Source organism: Nicotiana tomentosiformis, chromosome 11 (genome assembly GCF_000390325.3).
Source record: "Nicotiana tomentosiformis chromosome 11, ASM39032v3, whole genome shotgun sequence".
In the NCBI taxonomy this organism is placed as follows: Eukaryota; Viridiplantae; Streptophyta; class Magnoliopsida; order Solanales; family Solanaceae; genus Nicotiana; species Nicotiana tomentosiformis.
Window position 1 is genome coordinate 2,219,765 of NC_090822.1, and position 19,959 is coordinate 2,239,723.

Sequence of the window (19,959 nt, forward strand, 5' to 3'; positions counted from 1 at the left end):
AGAAAAGGGGTTTCTCTGTTCCAAGATTTAAATCCGAAACCTCTAGTTAAAGCTGAAAATATTTCATTCATCTTATCACACTCTTCGGTCGAGTTACTCGACATGGATTAAATTCAATTATACGATAGTTTTACTTCTTTTTGGAAGAAAATATACATAAATGAGAGTACATTAATAAAAAGTTGTTGGGCCTTACAGCTTGATATAAGCCCATAATGAGAGAGATTGCTCTTGCTAAGTGCATCGGTAGTCACTTTGAAGGATGATGTTTAAAACATACTCGATGTAGTCCATTTTAGTTGATTTTTTGGTCTTTCTTTTACGGTCCATAATATTTGATTTATTCAGATATCAAGAAGGAATTATCTTATTGTTTTCAAAATTGCCCTTGAAGTAATGAACCCATAAGTATTTGTTATATTTTTAATGAACAAATTAAGGTTACTATTGTCAATTTTATTATTAATTAATGCTAAAAATTGGATTCCTCGTGTGAAAACAACCAAAAAATCAATTAAAGTGGATCGGAGGGAGTAACTAACGTTTGCCGTGAGTATCATAAATATAATTAAGATAAAAAGCTATATAATGCTTCTTGGCAGAAAAGAAAACTGCAGCAAGATTTGCATGGCATGTGGGGTTATACTGAACGGCGGTCCAGTGCACTAAGTTCCCGATATGCGCGCGCGGGGTCCGAGGAAGGGTCTATTGTACGCAGTCTTACCCTGCATTTCTGCAAGATGTTATTTCTACAGCTCGAATCCGTGACCTCCTGATCACATGGCATCAATTTTACCAGTTACGCCAAGGCTCCCTTCGCATATGTGGTTATACTAGCTTCTGATAATTGTGACAGACATGCATCTTACTAAATAAACATAACTCCAAAAATAATAGACAACAGTAATGATTTATGCATTTTATTGACATTTCCTAAGAAAGGAAAGATATACAAAATTGTAGCCATAACAAATCAAGAATGCAGAGAATTGAAAACCAAAATACTGCACAAGAATTAGCAGTTTCCACAATCTCACATCTTATGAGTTAAAGAACGATTTGATCATAGTTTCTTTGCTTCCTCATCTCGGCTTGTTATCTATCTCATAAATATCCCCACGACTGCAGCTAAGTAGCTCGCCAACTGTTAAAAAAATAATAATTCGGGGGGGTTGTAAGTTAAAGTTTCATTCATATGTAACTGCCATTGAGCTTCGATGCGCTGTGGTATTCATACCTGAGACGGAATGCTGAGTCCGGTGTAACCTTCAATGACTAATCCTGCCGTAAGACCAATCATAGCCCATGCACCATTAATTGCTTCTATTTGTCGCCGTCTCTGTAAAATATTCAGAGCTGAGAATGTAGAATTGATGTAAGAGCAATAGGTTTTAAAAAACATGGTAACAAGAATCATCTCTGTGTTTTTCTACTTTGTTTTTGTTATAAAGATCAAAACAGATTATGATAGAAACTTAATTTGACATTCTTGCATCAACTGTAACATGCATAAAGCAATAGGTCTATTACTATGTCGAGTGATTAATCCCTCGAAGTATTCTACTTTTCCCGTCTTACAAACTTTCCAAACTTTAACTTGGTAGAGTAAGCATTTGTAGGGAATGACCGATTTGAATGTTAGATGCCACGGGAAACATTCATCTCAGATGAAGTGGATGTAAACTAATTACATCACATTCAATGCAGATTTTACTACCATTCCAGAGATGAGAACAGGAACACTAATCACCTTGAGCTAATAATATAAACTCAACAGCCTATACTCAAATCTGCTTAGAAGCAGCTAGGAGTCGATAATGCCAAGTGACAGAGATTCAGTACATTTCATATCTTTGCCCATTTAATGGCAGTAAGATTTGGCTAACAAAATAGTAATTACATGTTGCAAGAAAATGGAGGTTCACTCACTTGAAATCTCTCTTTAGCTTTAATTTCGTCCATTTGCTTTGCAGCTAACCGCTTGGCTTCTGAAGGATCCACCATTATCACTTCCTTCCTTACTCTCTCTTTTCCTGGAGATACCTGTAGACAAAGAAGTTTTCATTTCGAAGCTCTTTATAAATAACGACCTCGAGTCACTATGAAGATATTTCCATGTTATAGCATATAATAAAGCATGAGATCGAGAACTTCAAGGAAATTTGGATAAACAACATAAGAGTAGTACTAGGTTTGAGATTTCCCGTGCGCCATAGTATACAAAATGTAAATTTTCTTATTTCTAAAACCTAAGTAGACTTGAAATTGTACACCAACTTGGCATGTTAACTAACTACCGAAGATAACAGTCAATGAAACTGTTGAAACGTCAAATGTCGAACTCCTCTTCTCTGATACCATGTTGTTGATAGTTAGCTATCGAATCCTCTATCTATTTCACTCTATTCAAGTCCATATCATTCCAATACAAACCTCAATTAACTAATCCAAAAATTTCTCCTAATTTGGAATAGGACTGATAAAGCATGATTAATGGCTAACCTTTCGAAGACGAAGATATAATAGCTCATATAACAAGAAAGTAGAAGCAAGTCTTAATAAATTGTCGTTCACATAATTTTACCACGTCACAGACATAAAAACATTATCTTTTTTCATTAGTTAAAAATATTTGAGCAATTCAAACCCATCATACTAGTACTAGTATTACATACGTGGAAGAGCCTTCATAATGCATACATTAGGATTAGCCAGGACGCGAATTGCTTGACTCCTGGTTCTCGATGAAGCCAAGCCAGTGCTGTGCATGCTCCCATATTCAAACCTGGCACAGAAAAGCTTCTTTAAAAGGAGAAAAACGGAATAGTCACGTGATAGAAGTTATGGGCAATGAGGGGCAGCTTTAGTGCCTTGCGTAGCCTGAAGCACAGCTTAAGCGACGCGAAGCGCCCTCCCTGAGCTTTTCTGACCTTCAGGGTAAGCGCGCCTTAAATGAGCCTTTCACATTTAAAAGGAAAAAAACCGAATAGTCATGTGATTTTAACGTTCACCATTCTATCAGTAGAATATTGAGTGGAATACTGAATAACAGAAAGGCGATACTACCGCAGAAAGAGTTCTGCCAATTTTTCATAACAAAATACTACACTTTTCGCCAGAAAGAAAATGAAACACCAGAGATAATGCATTGAACTACTTTCTTGTTTTCCATTATAGAAAAGTGTGGAGGTCGAGAATTAGGGTAGAAGGTTAGTAGGTAGTCGAGTGTGTGTCTTCCCCATATCAGTAGTATTAGTAGTTAGCCTTGTATTCTATTATTGGTAAATCTCTATTACCACATGTTGATCATTCAGCTTGTTTTCTAATTATCTTGCTGTTGTTACTGCTTGTGGCTACTGCTTTCTTTTCTTTTTTCCTTGAGCCGGGGTCTATCGGAAACAAACTCATAGCGGTAAGGTCCGTGTACACACTATGACCCCACTTGTGGGATTATACTAGGTTTTTTGTTGTTATTGTTGTCATTATAACCCACCATATTTTCTAATAAAGTTAGTGAATGCATATTACTATTATATACAGAAAGCTTTCATTTTTAGGGAAAATTACTATAGAAGAAATAAAGTTTATCGTCCCGCGATAAATTTCTAAGGATATTCCGAAGAGGTGAATGTTGAATACTTTATCAGAATACAGACTCCATGTTTCCCTTTATATAAATTTCAGAACTTCAATTCCGCAATTTTCAATTTCCTGATTATTAATTATTCCAATATAGAAACCTTCAGCAAGCTTATCACATCAGAACATCTCAAATTCAAATTTGTACATACAAAGACAATTTGTAAAAATGAAAAATTAAGCAAATAAACACTTTTTATGAACAATTTAAAGACTGAAATTGCTCTAATGAACAAAAAGATAACACTGAAAACATGTAGTTAGATAAATAGTAAGCAAACGACCCACAAAAATTCAGACCAATATTACTTGTCAAACATAAATATAAACATAAAAAGCTTGATTCTTGAATAATAGCTTTTAAAAAAACTTACTTTTTCACAGCTGAATTATGAAATTCTGAGAAAGTTAAAGTCTTTTCCTTAAACTTCAGCCCTCCATTGATAATGGGTATCTTAGCTTGAAGCATCATCTCTCTCTCTCTCTCTCTCTCTCTCTCTCTCTCTCTTGTTTTAATGGGTGAAGTAGGAGAAAGAAGTTCTATGTGGCGAGTTAAAAGCCAACTATAGTATAATATTTTTTTTTCTTTTTTCCTTATTGGTATTTGGTCAGCATTTGAGTAGCATCATCTTCTACAAAATTTGATGGATAATTTCACTTGAACTCCCTAAAGATCCTAGTTATTAAAACTGGATCCTAAAGATCATAGTTATTACAATAGGCTCCTAGAAATTTTAAACTAAATATCTTAACTTAAGAATAATTCAGGACATTTTTGTCCCGAAAAATTGAATTGAAAAACTAAAATTCAGGACGCACTGACTAATTCTTAAATAGCAGCCCTTTAAAGTGGCTATCTGATGTCATTTTTATGTATTAATAAGCAATTGTGTCGGGGCTTTTGCATCTATATCCGATTTTGGGGTCACAATTGAACCTATACCCACTTTGCAAAAAATAATTGCAAGCCTACCCACTTTACGATCAACTTCAGGTCTGAAGTTAAAAAAATTAGTCTAAAGTGAAAAATTTGCACTTCAGATGCACTTAAAGCCAAATAGGTCTGAAGTGCAACCAATAGTTTCATGCACTTAAGGCCAATAAGTCTGAAGTGAAAAATTGCACTCCAAATGCACTTAAGGCCAAAAGGTCTAAAGTGCAACCAACATTTTCATGCACTTAAGGCCAAAAGGTTGCCAATAAGTTTGAAGTGAATTTGCACTTCAGATGCACTTAAGGCCAAAAGATCTGAACTACAACCAACGTTTTCATGCACTTAAGGCCAAATAGGCCTGAAGTACAAATTGCCCGGAAATAGAAATTTATTCTTCAAATTTTAACAATGCAATATACGATTTAATACGTAAATCTACTCAAAATGAGCTCTAATTTGAAACATCACCTCCAAATATCATCAAGAACAAATCTCAATCATCAATTTTGTCAAAACAACAATAAATCTAACGCCCATTTTCCAATTAAGAAAAAGAAGTAGAAAAAACCCTAAGCAATTGTAAAAACTAAAGCGCCACAACAGCTCACCAATGTAAAATATCATAAACTACCTTAAAATATGTTTACAAATACCATATAAAATCATTGTCACCCGAAGAAGAATAAGAAGAAGAAAAGGGAGAAAAAAGTAAAAATTGCATGGGGCGCCCTATTTGGTCGCCCCTTTTTAACTTATACACGTTTTATTTTTTCGTTTGCATCCGTACCCATATTTTTTAAAAGCGTTTTAAAAAGACGATTTTGTCCTTCTTTAATAAAAGACTATTGACAAAACTGTAGACTACAGGGCAAAATTTCAGCATGTTTTGATATGAAGTTTTAGCAAATGAACTAAATAATTTCAGCATGCATTAGAAAAAACTAACTAGAAAATTACATACTGCAAGATAAAAACTTAAGCATGTTTAGTCTGAAGTTTTAGCAAATGAACTAAAAAACTTCAGCTTGTTTAGACTGAAGTTTCGGATAAAACTCATGACAAAACTGTAGACTGTATAATAAAACTTCAACATGTTTTGGTAAGAAGTTTTGGCAAATGAACTAAATAACTTCAACATGTATTAGCAGAAACTCATTAGAAAATTAAATACTACAAGACAAAAACTTAAGCATATTTAGTTTGAAGTTTTAGCAAATGAACTAAAAAACTTAAGTATGTTTAGTCTGAAGTTTTAGCAAATGAACTAAATAACTTAAGCATGTTTAGTCTGAAGTTTTAATAAATGAACTAAATAACTTAAGCATATTTAGTCTGAAATTTTAGCAAATGAACTAATAAACTTAAGCATGTTTAGTCTGAAGTTTTAGCAAATGAACTAAAAAACTTAAGCATGTTTAGTCTAAAGTTTTAGAAAATGAAATAAATAACTGAAGCATGTTTAGTGCGAAATTTTAGCAAATGAACTAAATAACTTCAGCATGTTTAGATTGAAGTTTCAGATAAAACTCATGACAAAACTGTAGACGGTAGGATAAATAACTTCAGCATGCATTAGCATGAAGTTTTAGCTTCAATGTGAAACAACTTCATGCTATATTAGCATGGAGTTTTAGCTTCAACATGAAACAACTTCATGCTACATTAGCATGGAGTTCTAGCTTCAAGGTGAAACAACTTCATGCAAGTGTGATTCTGAAGATGAATCTGGACAAGTTTATAATTTTTTGATAAAGTTGCTGAGAGGAGAGGAGGAGATCTTTTTCCACGAATGAGGTTGCAAATCACGCGATTAATGTGTGATGCAGGTTTTATATCTTTTGTGAGGGGTGTAATTTTCATATTATTATAGATTTTTTTGTCAGCTGGCTACCAAATCAATAATTTTTAAAAATAGGGTATAAGTTAAAATGTGACACAAATATAGGGTACGACTGCAAATCCCCCAAGAAAAAAGGCATGAAATTGTTTAAAAAGTGAGTACAAGTTAAAAAAAATTAAAAAATGGGTACAGATTAAATGAGTGCGACCAAATAGGGCGCTAGTGTAATTTTTGCAATTGTTTCCTAGTCCATGGATATGCTTAATTAATACAAATGTGAATAGCGAAACTACATAAATAAAGTTCCTAAATAGCCTAGATTACATGAGATTTTTTAATGCCCTATTTAGGAATTGTTTTCTTGCAAAATTATATATTTACTTTTATTTGACAAAAAATCAAGAGGTGTCAAATTTTGTTCTCTTAGTAATTATATTATATAGAGAAAAGAAAAAAAACGCAAAAGATTTATTATTGGCTTTATTGAGAACTTAATTATTTCATTGCTACTGTGGCTTCTCAAAGAGAATCAGATCTTTTATAATTAGCTCTGGCGTTTCTTCCTATTTTGGCATAAATTTTGAATAGGTTACAAGAAATTTAAACTAGTACATAGATGATTGTATGAAGTGGTGGACATATACATAACCAATTGAAGCAATTAGCAAAATACTTTGATGTGCTAAAGTGCTATACCAATGGAAAACTTCCTCCATATTTTGATATCAATTAATTTCTCTATTCTATTCGTAGTTTTGGCCTTTTGGGCAATGCAAGATCTCTATCACCCCTTAACTCCACTTATATTATGCGAGCTAGAAAAAGATTTATGTCTCTTAATCCATCTAACACTACTTAAAAACGTCTATTTTCCGACGAAAATTTTTCGACCGCAAAATGTCGGTCGGAAATTCAGACTGATTCGGTCGCAACTTGTGAAAAAAAATTCTATTTATTTTTCAAACAATTTTATAGCAGATACTCCGATCGTATTTATCGAAAACATTAGCGCAAAATACCACAAAATATATTTCACAATTTTTGACCATTTCGGTCACAAAATAAAATAAAAATTAATATTTTTTGTGACTGAATCGGTCGCAAAATATTTCATTTACGAGATCTGACTAGTTTAACCCAGTTTGTGACCGAATCGCTCGCACTTTCAAAATTTTAAAATTTTGAAATAAAGTTCCTACTGTTTCAGTCGTAAAATAAAAAAATAATTAATTTTTTTTTGCTACCGATTCAGTCGCAAAATGTGTCATTTACGAGGTATGATTAGTTTGACCCAGTTTGCGACCGATTCGGTCAGAAAATTACCGACCAAATCAGTCGCAAATCCCTAAAAATTCAATGCGTCCCAGATTATCCATTTTGCGACCAATTCGGTCGGAAAGTTTTGACTGTTTCGGTCGCAAATTGTTTGCGACCATGGTTTTCCGACCGTTCGATTTCAGTCGGAAATCCATGGGAAAAACTTGATTTTCGACGGATTTTCCACCGTTTTGACCATCGGAATTTAGTCATTTTCTAGTAGTGTTAAGCTTCCAGATACTCTAATGTCGTCTTATACTTTTACTATTTACCATCGCGATGTATTTGAAAAATCAAACTTGAAGGATTACGACTCGTTGGTTGAAAGTAGAATTGCTCGATGTGATGCTAGAGAAAGTTATTTAGCTTCAATTCTTGATAACCAAAATGGCGCAAATGCAGATTCACTGGGAAAAAACGGGAACTGGTCCCAAAATCAACCTCTATATATGATTCTACTGTTGGGAAAAATAATAATTCTGCACAGAAATAATATTCACGAAAAATAATAATAACACAAGAGAGTAACAACTACATCAACTCTTTTAACTAGGTAAATACTATGCCCGAGCGGAGCAATATTACCACTATAATATTACAACTTAGTACTGTCAAGAGACTATTACAATTTTGAAAGAAATAATACCCTTTGTTTAAAATACCTCACTACAATATTACTGTCACTCACTATTTATCTTACAGACTACAATCTGTGAATTACTCTCTCTAACTTATATTGCTTCTCTTTGTTTTGGTGTATTTTCAAACGAGGAGAAACTATTCTATTTATAGCAAGAAATCCTTTATAAAGTTTTTGTTAATGATCGGGAAATTCCAGCGAAACCATATGCATCGTGGTGGAATTTTACACAAGATATGTTGAACGACGGAATCTTCGTGGATACAGGAACAAGATTTACACGTTTTCCTCATGATTTTATATAGTATTTCGCTACATATTTAGAAATGAAGTACGAGATATTACTATGGTTGAAAATCCAATCGGAGCTTTTGACACTTGCTATAAGGAAAATCCAAATGGTCGTGACTTATACTTTCCTGTTGTGAAGTTGTACTTTGGTAGCGTAAACCCGAGTACCATGCATGTTGTTTCTGGCACAAGAACAAGTCGTTGTGAACTATTGGGGACTCTACTGCTTGGCTTTTAAGGGATGGAATAATGACTACTCAATATTAGGAAGTAATCAACTCCAAGGTGTAGCATTAACTTTTGATACTTCAGCAAACACTTTGTCCTTTGACGTAGATGCATGCGATTGAGATACATATAAAATTTCTGGGTCTTAAATCTAAAGGGGAATAAAAATTCACTATGACTACAGCTAGTATGTCTTCTTTCTTTCTGTTTCTTTCCATCACTCGAGCATTTGTAATAATAGTAGTAGTATTCAATACCGGTCTTAACTTAAGCAGCATAGTTGATATATTCTAGTACTTGATTTCTTTTGCAAAAATAGCAGACACTGACAAACTTGGAGGTGGTTTTATATGCTAAGTGATTAAGGCTATGGTTTATCAGCAAATTGCATTCTAGACATCAATTCAACTGTATTTCAGGGTGTCCTGTTTGGTCATGGATTCGAGCAATCGCATCTACAGTCTATACACTTGTTGCATTATTAGCCTTTGATTACTAATGATTCAACTATTGTAATTTGTAAAGTCTAAAGATTCAACTATTGGCAATAGACTCAACTTTGAATCAATGCCATTTAGTTTTGCAAGTGTTGCCTCCCAAAAATTGGATATCTTGGGAACGAAATTTCATCACGCAAGATGCGTTTTGTGCTCATTTTACTACGCACAACAGGGAAATTTCCAACATGATAATACCAAGCCCGAGCATTCGCGATGCCAACATCAATTTTAACTCTTAGTGGAAAGTACAAGAGTTTTGCCTTGTCGTCGGTTGAATGAAGCCACTCATATAAGTTTCTGTAACGACCCGACCTGTTGTTTTGAGCTTTAAGGTTCTGTTCAGTGCTTCGAGGTCTTGAGTAGCTTCCTATTATATATTATGACTTGTGTGCATGCCCGAATTCGATTTTCGGATGATTCGGAATGAATTTGGATGAGTGGTTCTCACTTTAGAGGCTTAAGTTGAAAATGTTGACCAAGGCTTGATTTTTATGAAAACAACCCCCGAAAGGTATTTTGATGGCTCCAATAGGTTCGTATCGTGATTTTGGACTTGGGAGGCTTATGCCCGGAATCGATTTCGGAGGTACGTAAGTTGATTTGTGTTATTTTGCGAAAGTTGGCATTATGAAGGCTTAATATAATGACCCGACCGATCGTTTTGAGTATTTACGCTCCTTTCAACTATTTGAAATCTTGAATAGCTTCATATAATGTATTATGACCAGTGTGTGTTATCGGATTTGGTTTTCAGGTGTTTCGGGATTAGGTCGGATGAAGGAAATTCATGTTGGATGCTTAAATGAAAAGGGTTGATCGGAGTTTGTCTTTTGTGCAAACGACTCCGGAATGGAGTTTTGATGGTTCCAATAGCTTCGTATGGTGATTTTGGACTTAGGAGTGTGTTCGGATATTTATTTAGAAGTCCGTAGTTGATTTTGGCTTGAAATGACGAAAGTTGGAAATGGAAGATCTGGAAGTTTGACCGAGAGTCGACTTTATTGATATCGGGGTCCGAATCCAGTTCTGCAAATTTTTATGGGTCCGTTAAGTCATTTATGACTTGTGTACAAAATTTAAGGTCAATCGAACTTGATTTGATAGGTTTCGGTATTGAATGTAGAAGTTGAAAATTGTTAGTTTTCATTAGGCTTGAATTGGGGTATGATTCGTATTTTTAGCGTTGTTTGATGTGATTTGAGGCTTCGACTAAATTTGTATGATGTTTTAGGACTTGTTGGTGTATTTGGTTGAGGCCCCAGGAGCCTCGGGTATATTTCAGGTGAGTTTTGAACGAATTTGGGTATTTTGGCACCCTAATGATGTTCTGGGAATAGTAGGAGTGCGGGGGCACATTTTGGAGTGCGGAGGCAAAGCCTCATGTGCGGACTGCAGAGGTGAATTACGGACAACAAAAATCCTCTTGCGGCCACAGAAAGGAGAATCTGCAGGTTCGATGGTCTGACTTCGGAAGCTTATATCTTTTAATCTAAAAGGAATTTAGAGAGGATCCAAAAACAACGGTTGTAGCCCTTTGAGTTTAATTTTCAGAAAGGTAAACCAATCATCATTTAGATATTTGTACAGAAAGTTATGGTCAATTTATGGAAGCCTGGTAGTGCAGTCACTCCTAAATTGCGACCGCACAATTTGGATTGCGGCTGCAGAACCCGGAATGTGCGGACCGCACAAAAATTCTGCGGTCAGCAAAATGGGGGATCGGATTTTTGTACTATATGAATGAGGGTTAGAGTATTATTTCATATTTGGACTTCGGGAGCTCGGTTTGTGGCGATTTTTCGTGGGATTTTCATGAAATTCATCTGGGTAAGTGATTCTAACTCGGATTTGATTAATATACATGAATATATCATTATTTTCATCATTTAATTAGTATTTTGAGATGTAAATTTGGAGAAAATTGTAGAAATTTCATAAAATAAATTTTTGGGATTTGAATGTCGATTCGGAGTCGGATTTGAGTGAAACTAGTATGGTTGGACTCGTAATTAATTGGGTTGTCGGATTTTGTGAGTTTAGTCGGATTTCGAGACGTGAGCCCCACTGTCGACTTTTCGAGCGGAGTTGAGAATTTTTATAAATTGTTAAATTGTAAGCATTGGAGTATATTTTGATTAATTTGCATGTTGTTTGACTAGTTTCAAATCGTTTGGCTTGGAATTGAGGAGATAGGAAGGCGTTTAGAGGTTGATACACACAGAATGAAATTTTCAGAGTATTGTTTATCCTACTCGGTGTTGGACTCGACTTGTTCGAGGTTAGTAACACTTCTAAACTCAGTTCTGAGGGTATAAATCTTTGGACTATGTGTTATATGATTGGTTTTAAGGTGACGCACATGCTAGATGACGGGCGTGTGGGCATGTACCGTAGGAATTGTGACTTGGTAAATTCCATGGAACCGTGCAGTTGAATAATCTATTGTTATCCGTACATTTTCCACGTATTAGAGAAATTGAACTACAAATCATGTTAAAAATCATGGTTACACCATGTGTTGACACTGTAGGGACCCACAGAGGTCATGTACATGCTGAGTTATCTGCTAAATTGCTTTTTTTGTACTCAGTCACGGTTTTACTTGCATATTACATCTTAGTCTCTATTGTTCATTATTGATGCATTATATCATGTTTGTTGGGGCTGATTTTCATGATTTATAAGAGCCCGAGAGACTGGAGAGATTTATTGTAACGTCCCGACTGGTCGTTTTGAGCCCTAGCGCGTCGTTCGGCAGTTTGAGGCCATGAGCAGCTTCACTTCAGGTATTATGACTTGTACGTGTGGTCAGAATTGAATTTCGAGAAGTCCGGAGTTGATTTAGAAAGAAAATTCTAATTTCAGAAGCTTTAAGTTGAAGGAGTTGACTAAGGGTTGATTTTTGAGTAAATAACCTCAGAATAGGGATTGGAAGGTTCCAACAGGTTCGTATGATGATTTTGGACTTGGGCGTATGTCCGAATTGGGTTTTGGATGACCCGGGTGCGTTTCAGCGCCTATTGTGGAAGGTTGGCGTTTTGGAAGAATTTCATAAATTTGGGTTGAAGTACATTTCAATGTTATTGATGTCCGTTTGAGATTCCAAGCATGGGAATAGCTTTGTATGGTAATTCTGGTATTGGGAGCGCATCCGGATATGGATTTGGAGGTCCGTAAGTCATTTCGGGGTCATTTGGCAAAAATTAGAAATTTGATTTTTTTTAGAAGTTTGACCGGGAGTGAACTTTTTGATATCAGGGTCGAATTCCGATTACGGAAGTGGGAGTAGGTCCGTAATGTCAATTATGACTTGTGTGCAAAATTTTAGGTCAATCGGACGTGATTTGATAGGTTTCGGCATCGATTGTAGAAGTTGAAGTTTCAAAGTTCATTAAGTTTGAATTGGAGGGTGATTCATGTTTTTAGCATTGTATGATGTGATTTAAAGGCTAGACTAAGTTCGTATGATATTTTAGGATGTGTTGGTATCATTGGTAGAGGTCCCGAGTGCCTCGGATGGATTTCGGATGGTAAACAGATCGAGTTTGGGTTTGGAAGAATGCTGGAGCTGCTGTCATTTGGTGTAACCGCACCTGCGAGGTTTTGGCTGTAGGTGCGGAGCCGCAAAAGCGGCTAGGGGTCTCAGAAGCGGTAGCTGGGCTGAGGGGGAAGGCCGCAGAAGCGGCATGTCTGTGCGCAGAAGCGCTTGTTGCCCGCAGAAGCGGGAGCGCAGGTGCGCTACCTTGGGCGTAGAAGCGAGGGATGTTGGTTTGAGCTGGAACTGTATATGCGATGGAACTTCTGCAGATGCGGAGCCGCAGGAGTGGCTAGAAGGCCGCATAAGCGGAAGGTCGTCTGGGCAGAAGGTTTTTATAAAAACGGGATTTGGCCCATTTTTCTCCCATTTTTCACTTGGTTGGGCAATTTTTGGAGAGCTTCAAGGGGATATTTTCATCATCTATGTCAAGGTAAGTGATTCTCACCTATTGCAAGTTAAATACTTGGTTTATATTTGGATATAAGCATGGAAATTTGTAGAAATTTGGGGTTTTGGTAGAAAACCTAAAAATTGGTATTTTTGGATTTTGACCACGAATCTGGGCATGGAATTGAGAGTAAGTCGTATATTTGAGTTCGTAATGTTATGGGTAATGTTTATCTTCGAACACTTTTGGAATCCAGGCACGTGGGCATTAGGGTTGCTTTATCGGCTTTTCGAGCGGAGTTGAGAATTTGTCTAAATTGATTTGTTATGAGTATTAGAGCATATTTTTATTGGTTTGCACATTGTTTGACTAGTTTTGGAGCGACGAGCATCAGTTTGAGGTGTTAGAGGGCTTTGGAGCCAGTTATAAAATTTCGGAGGGAGGTAAGTCTCCTGTCTAACTCTGGGTGGGGGAAATTACCCCTAGGTGTTGTATATTGATGTGTGCTACCTGTTGTGGGGGCTATATACACGCGAGGTGACGAGAGCCCGTATGTAGCTACATTCATGTTATTGTCCGGATAGGCTTAGGTTCACATCATGCTATAGCTGTACTATTTGAGCAATCTCTTGCCTATTAAATTCCTCTGTTTTACATTACTACTTGAGACTAGACTTTCTATTATAAAGACTTCTTGAGTTCATGATTAGTCACCGAATAATTTTACTCCTCTTACGACATGTTTCCGTGATATATATGTTTCATTGAAAGGTTTTTGTTAAAGAAATTACAACTCACACTGTAACGACCCGGCCGGTCGTTCCGAGAGTTATAGCCCCGTTTCTCCCATTTCTGCTTATTTTTGTGTTCTTCAGCTATATTATGATATATCGGGTTAGTTGGTTCGGGTCCGGGGTGGCTTCGGAGTGGATCGAGACACTTAGTCTCTAAAGTAAAAGCTTAAGTTGGAAAAGTCAACCAGACGTTGATTTATGTGTAAACGACCTCAGATTTGAATTTTGATGGTTTCGTTGGTTCCATTAGCTTCGTTAGGTAATTTTGGACTTAGGAGAGCGTCCGGAATGTGATTTGGAGGTCCGCGGTAGAATTAAGCTTGAATTAGCGAAAACTAGAATTTTGGTGATTTTAGCCGGCAGTGAAAATTTTGATATCGGGGTCGGATTGGATTTCCGGAAGTTGGAGTAGGTTCGTGGTGTCATTTCAGACCTGTGTGCAAAATGTGAGGTCATTTAGACGTGATTTGGTAGGTTTCGGCATCATTGGTGGAATTCAGAAGTTTAAAAGTTTGTAGGCTTGAATCCGAGGGTAATTTGGTGTTTTGTTGTTGTTTTGGTGTTTTAGGATTGGTTGGCATGTTTGGTTGAGGTCTCGGGGGCCTTGGGCGTGTTTTTGATGCTCAACGGGTCATTTTTGGACTTAGAGAGTTGCAGATTTTCTGGTGTTATTGCAAACATTTTTCTTCATCGTGTTCGCGAGGGAGATCTCGCGATCACGTAGGTCACCTGAGAGGTCAGCTAAAATTGCTCTTCGCGTTCGCGAAGATGAAGACACGAGCGCGTAAGGTTATCAGGCAGTGCACCGCGAACGCGTGGGCTAGGTCATGTTCACGAAGAAGAAGTGAGGCAGCAGTGGAGTTTGAGTGTTACTCTTCGCGGTCGCGTGAGGACAATTGCGATCGCGTAGGTGTGAGCAGCTACTGCATCACGTTCGCATGAAGTGTTATGCGTTCGCGTAGAGTAAATATTCTGAGGGAGTGAAGTTGTTCTTCGCGATTGCGAGGCCTTTTCCGCGATCGCGATTAAGGAAATCTGGGCAACAGTGTTAAATTTCAAAATCGAGGGTTTGAACCCATTTTTCATATTTTGAGCTAGAGACCACGGATTTAGGCGATTTTTGAAGTGATTTTCAGGGAGTTATTTGGGGTAAGTGTTTCTCACATAGTTTTGGTTAAATTCCATGATTATATCTTGATTTTTATCATCTAAATTGTGATTTGGGGTGAAAAATTGGGGAAAAAGTGAAAGAGTTCTTGAGATGGAATTTTGAGGTTTTGAAAGATATTTTGTTGTCGGAATTTGGTAAATTTGGTACGACTAGACTCGTGAGTGAATGGGCTTTCAAGTTTTTAAAATTTTGTTGGATTTTAAGACGTGGGCCTGGGGGCCGGGTTTGAGCCAATTTTTAGTTTTTGGTCTAAATTAGTAGTTTTTCTTGTGGAATTCATTCCTTTAGCCTATATTGATCGTATGATCGTATTGTATTACTTGTGGATAGATTCGGGACGTTTGGAGGCCAATTCGAGAGGCAAGAGCATTGCGGAGTAGAGATTTGCTCGGATTGAGGTAAGTAATGATTGTAAATCTGGTCCTGATAGTATGAAACCCCGAAATTTTGTATCATTTTACTATTTAGAGGTGGCGCACATGCTAGGTGACGGGCGTGTGGGCGTGCACCGTTGGGGATTGTGACTTGGTCCATCCCGTATCAACTGTAAAGTTGAATATTTTGTTGAAACTATATGATTCTTATGTGTTTTAGAAAGAATTTATGAGAATCAGGCTGGATGCCATGTTTAGGCCTTATGCCAGTGTTGTTTGGACCCTTAGAGGTCTTTTCTTGCTATCCTCTCATTGTCTTCGATTGGAAATCTATACTCAGTCATGTTTATATATATTTACAGGATAACTCAGTCTCTATTACTCTATTTTGGTGCAAAATATAAATGTTGTTTGGGCTGAATACTTTGTTTTTCTGAGAGCCTGAGAGGCTGGAGAGGTTTATGACTGAGTGAGGCCGAGGGCCTGATTTGTGAGGATATTTATGGGATCGGGCTGCACGCCGCAACATGTTTGATATAGGCCGAGGGCCTCATTGATTTATGCCATGATTGGCTTGATATATAGCGCTTGGGCTGAAGGAGCCCCTCTAGAGTCTGTACACACCCCCAGTGAGCGCAGGTACCTACTGAGTGCGAGTGCCGAGTGCTGAGTGATGGGGAGGCATGAGTGATGGCGAGGCCTGCCCGATGGGCTGTATACGAGTGATTGTGATGTTGCCTGAGGGGATGTATATGAGTGATGTTGCCCGAGGGGCTGATTATGATTTCATTATTTTTGCTCACCTTTGCATTGAGCCTTTGTTTGAAAACAATGATTTTACTAGAACTAGATTTAAAAGAGCTGATTTGATTCAAACTCTGGTTTTAAAAGCATGCTGTATTTTACTGAATTTTTGTGATATGAACTTTACTTGCATTATTGCTCGTCACTACTTCTCAGTCTTTATTTACTGTTGTTACTTACTAAGTTGGCGTACTCACGTTACTCCCTGCACCTTGTGTGCAGATCCAGGCGTATCTGGACATGATAGCGGCTGTTGACTATTTCGGTTGCAGATCTTCTCGGGGATAGTAAGGTAGCTGCCTGGCGATTGCATCCTTGCTCTTCTCCCTCTTATCTTCCTTTAGTTGTATTTAGCTATTTTCCAGACTTTGTTAGTCTCGATATTATCAGACAAATTGTAGTAGATGCTCATGACTAGTGACAGCCCGATGTTGGACCTTTCTTTTCCGCACTTTTGTTTTGATTTGAACTCCTTTACGAAGGTTTTTATGTTAAATAGCCTTGAAATTACCTTTGAAATGAAAATATCGATTTGTTTTGGAAATGAGTCAGCTTGGCTAGTTCCACGATAGTCGCCATCACGACAGGGTTAGTTTGGGCCGTGACAAGTTGGTATCAGAGCCTAGGTTACATAGGTCTCACGAGTCATAAGCGAGTTTAGTAGAGTCTTGCGGATCGGTACGGAGACGTCTGTACTTATCTTCGAGAGGCTGTAGAACCTTTAGAAAATTTCACATTTTTGGATTCTTGTCGTGCGAATCTGTCTATTCTGGTAACTAAACTTCTGTTGTTTTATTCTCTCACAGATGGTGAGGACTCGTACTATCAGTCAGGATGGACAGCCACCAGTACCACCAGCCAGGGCCGTGAGAGGCCGAGGTCGCGATAGAGGCCGCGGTAGGGGCAGAGGTGTAGCCCGCACAGTAGCTGGGGCAGTACCTGCAGATCCACCAGTTGCCCCAAATCAGGATCAAATTCCAGTTGTTGATGCACCAGCTCAGGCACCGCTTGTGCCTATTGTGATTCCAGGCCTTCAGGAGGCCCTAGCTTAGATTCTGACAGTGTGTACCGTCCTTGCTCAGGCGGTCTCTATCTCGACAGCCACAACCATTTCTCAGGCTGGGGGAGGCACTCAGACTCCCGCTGCTCGCACACCCGAGAAGGTTGTTCAGGGACTCCAGACACCGAGGGCACCACCAGCCCAACCGGTTGTAGCTGCTCAGGACTATGTGGTTCTTACTATGCCTGAGGATGATCAGCATAGGTTGGAGAGGTTTGGGAGACTCCAGCCTCCACCTTTTAGTGGCACAGAGAGAGAGGATGCCTAGGACTTCTTGGACAGGTGTCAGAGGATACTCCGTACAACTGGTATTCTGGAGACTTGTGGGGTCTCATTCACTACTTTTCAGTTTTCGGGGGCCACACTCAGATGGTGGGAGACTTATAAGAGGCGTAGGCCTGTTGGCGCAACACCCCTTACTTGGCAGTAGTTCTCCGTGGTCTTTTTGGAGAAGTTCGTGCCTCAGTCCCGTAGAGAGGAGCTGCGCAAGTAGTTTGAGCAGCTTTATCAGGGTGATATGTCTGTGACATAGTATGAGATGCAGTTCTCTGAGTTGGCCCGTTATGCGATCTGGTTGGTTCTCACAGACCGATAGAGGATCAAGAGGCTTATAGATGGCCTCGGTTTTTAGCTTTGGTTGTTTATGACCAGAGAGAGAGTGTCCGGTGCTACTTTTGATGAGATTGTCGACATTGCTCGACATATTGAGATGGTTCGCGGTCAGGAGAGGGTTGAGAAGGAGGCCAAGAGGCCTCGTGGTCAGGGTGGATTCAGTGGTGCTCCTCATGGGGGTCATTTCTAGCACGACAGAGGTCGTCCATTCAGGCATGCTCAGTTAGTTCACCCAGTTCACCATGGTGCATCATCGGGCCATAGTTCTCACAGTTCTCATCAGGGCCACTCATTACTCAGTGCCCTCCCAGCCCAGAGTTCGTCCCGTGCTCCGTCAGTTCAGGGCTCCTCCATGCCAAGTTCTTCTACCAGTTATCTCGGTGCTAGGGGTTCCCTTCAGTCCCCGCCACCAGCACCAGGGAGTTGTTTTGAGTGTGGGGAGTTTGGGCATATGTGGAGGCAGTGTCCTCGTCGTCATGGAGGTCTATCTCAACAAAGGTGTCAGCCTTCGACTTCAGCACCAGTTACTTTACCACCCGCCTAGTCAGCTCAGGGTAGAGATCAGTCAACTAGGGGTCTCCCTAGAGGGGAAGGCAGATCAGGGGGTGGCTAGGCCCATTTCTATGCACTCCCTGCCAGACCAGATGCTATTGCTTTAGATACTGTGATTACAGGTATTGTCTCAGTTTTTCACAGAGATGCCTCTGTATTATTTGACCCTGGTTCCACTTATTCATATGTTTCCTCGTATTTCGCTCATTTTCTGGATATGCCCCGTGAGTCTTTAGTTTCATCTATTCATATATCTACTCTTGTGGGCGATACTATTGTTGTGGACTGCGTATATCGATCATGTGTAGTGACTATTGGGGGTCTGGAGACCCGAGTAAACCTTTTACTGCTCAGCATGGTTGACTTTGATGTGATATTGGGTATGGATTAGTTATCTCCATGTCATGCTATTCTAGATTGTCACCCTAAGACCGTGACGTTGGCGATACTGGTATTTTCGAGGGTTGAGTGGAGCGGTTCTGTACACTATGTACCTAGTAGGGTGATCTCTTATTTGAAGGCTCAACGGATGGTTAAGAAGGGTTGTCTATCCTATTTGGCTTTTGTGAGGGATGTTAGTGCAGAGACTCCTGCCATTGATTCTGTTCCGGTGGTACGTGATTTTCCGGATGTGTTTCCTGCAGACATGCCGGGCATGCCGCTTGACATGAATATTGACTTTGGTATTGATTTGGTGCCCAGGCACTCAGCCCATTTCTATTCCACCGTATCATATAACACCGGAAGAGTTGAAGGAACAACTTCAGGAACTCCTTGATAAGGGGTTTATTTGGCCTAGTGTGTCACCTTGGGGTGCACCAGTTCTATTTGTAAAGAAGAAGGATGATTCCATGAGGATGTGCATTGATTACCGACAGTTGAACAAGGTCACATTCAAGAACAAGTATCCTTTTCCTCGTATTGATGATTTATTTGACCAGCTTCAGGGAGTGAGGGTATTCTCCAAGATTGATTTAAGGTGCGGGTATCACCAGCTGAAGATTCGGATATTCTTAAGACAACTTTTAGGACCCGTTATGGCGATTTTGTGTTCTTAGTGATGTCTTTTGGGCTGACCAATGCCCCACCAACGTTTATGTATTTGATGAACAGTGTATTCCAACCCTATTTGGACTCATTTGTTATTGTATTCATTGATGACATCCTGGTGTTCTCTCGTAGCCAGGAGGAGCATGCTTAGCATTTGAAGATTGTATTACATAGATTGAGGGAGGAGAAGCTTTATGCAAAGTTCTCCAAGTGTGAGTTTTGGCTCG

The 19,959-nt window shown here is 38.7% G+C and overlaps 1 protein-coding gene across 1 annotated transcript; it reads right to left on the reverse strand.

The window, feature by feature from the left end:
- Nucleotides 1–891: 891 nt before the first annotated feature.
- On the reverse strand, nucleotides 892–4,202 carry LOC104111639 (uncharacterized). The gene is made up of 5 exons (XM_009621380.4): nucleotides 4,014–4,202; nucleotides 2,701–2,785; nucleotides 1,930–2,043; nucleotides 1,238–1,339; nucleotides 892–1,144 (listed from the first exon to the last, which is right to left on the reverse strand). The coding sequence occupies exons 1-5, from the start codon at nucleotides 4,109–4,111 to the stop codon at nucleotides 1,100–1,102; spliced, it is 444 nt and encodes a 147-aa protein (XP_009619675.1). The 5' UTR covers nucleotides 4,112–4,202; the 3' UTR covers nucleotides 892–1,099.
- Between the last annotated feature and the right edge of the window lie 15,757 nt (nucleotides 4,203–19,959).

Excerpts from the sequence above, each read along its gene's own strand:
- LOC104111639 (XM_009621380.4), bottom strand. The coding sequence starts at position 4,111 with ATGATGCTTCAAGCTAAGATACCCATTATCAATGGAGGGCTGAAGTTT. Across the intron at positions 2,044-2,700 it reads GCGTCCTGGCTAATCCTAAT|GTATCTCCAGGAAAAGAGAG; the intron begins GTATGCATTATG and ends CTTTGTCTACAG. Across the intron at positions 1,145-1,237 it reads GACTCAGCATTCCGTCTCAG|TTGGCGAGCTACTTAGCTGC; the intron begins GTATGAATACCA and ends TTTTTTTAACAG.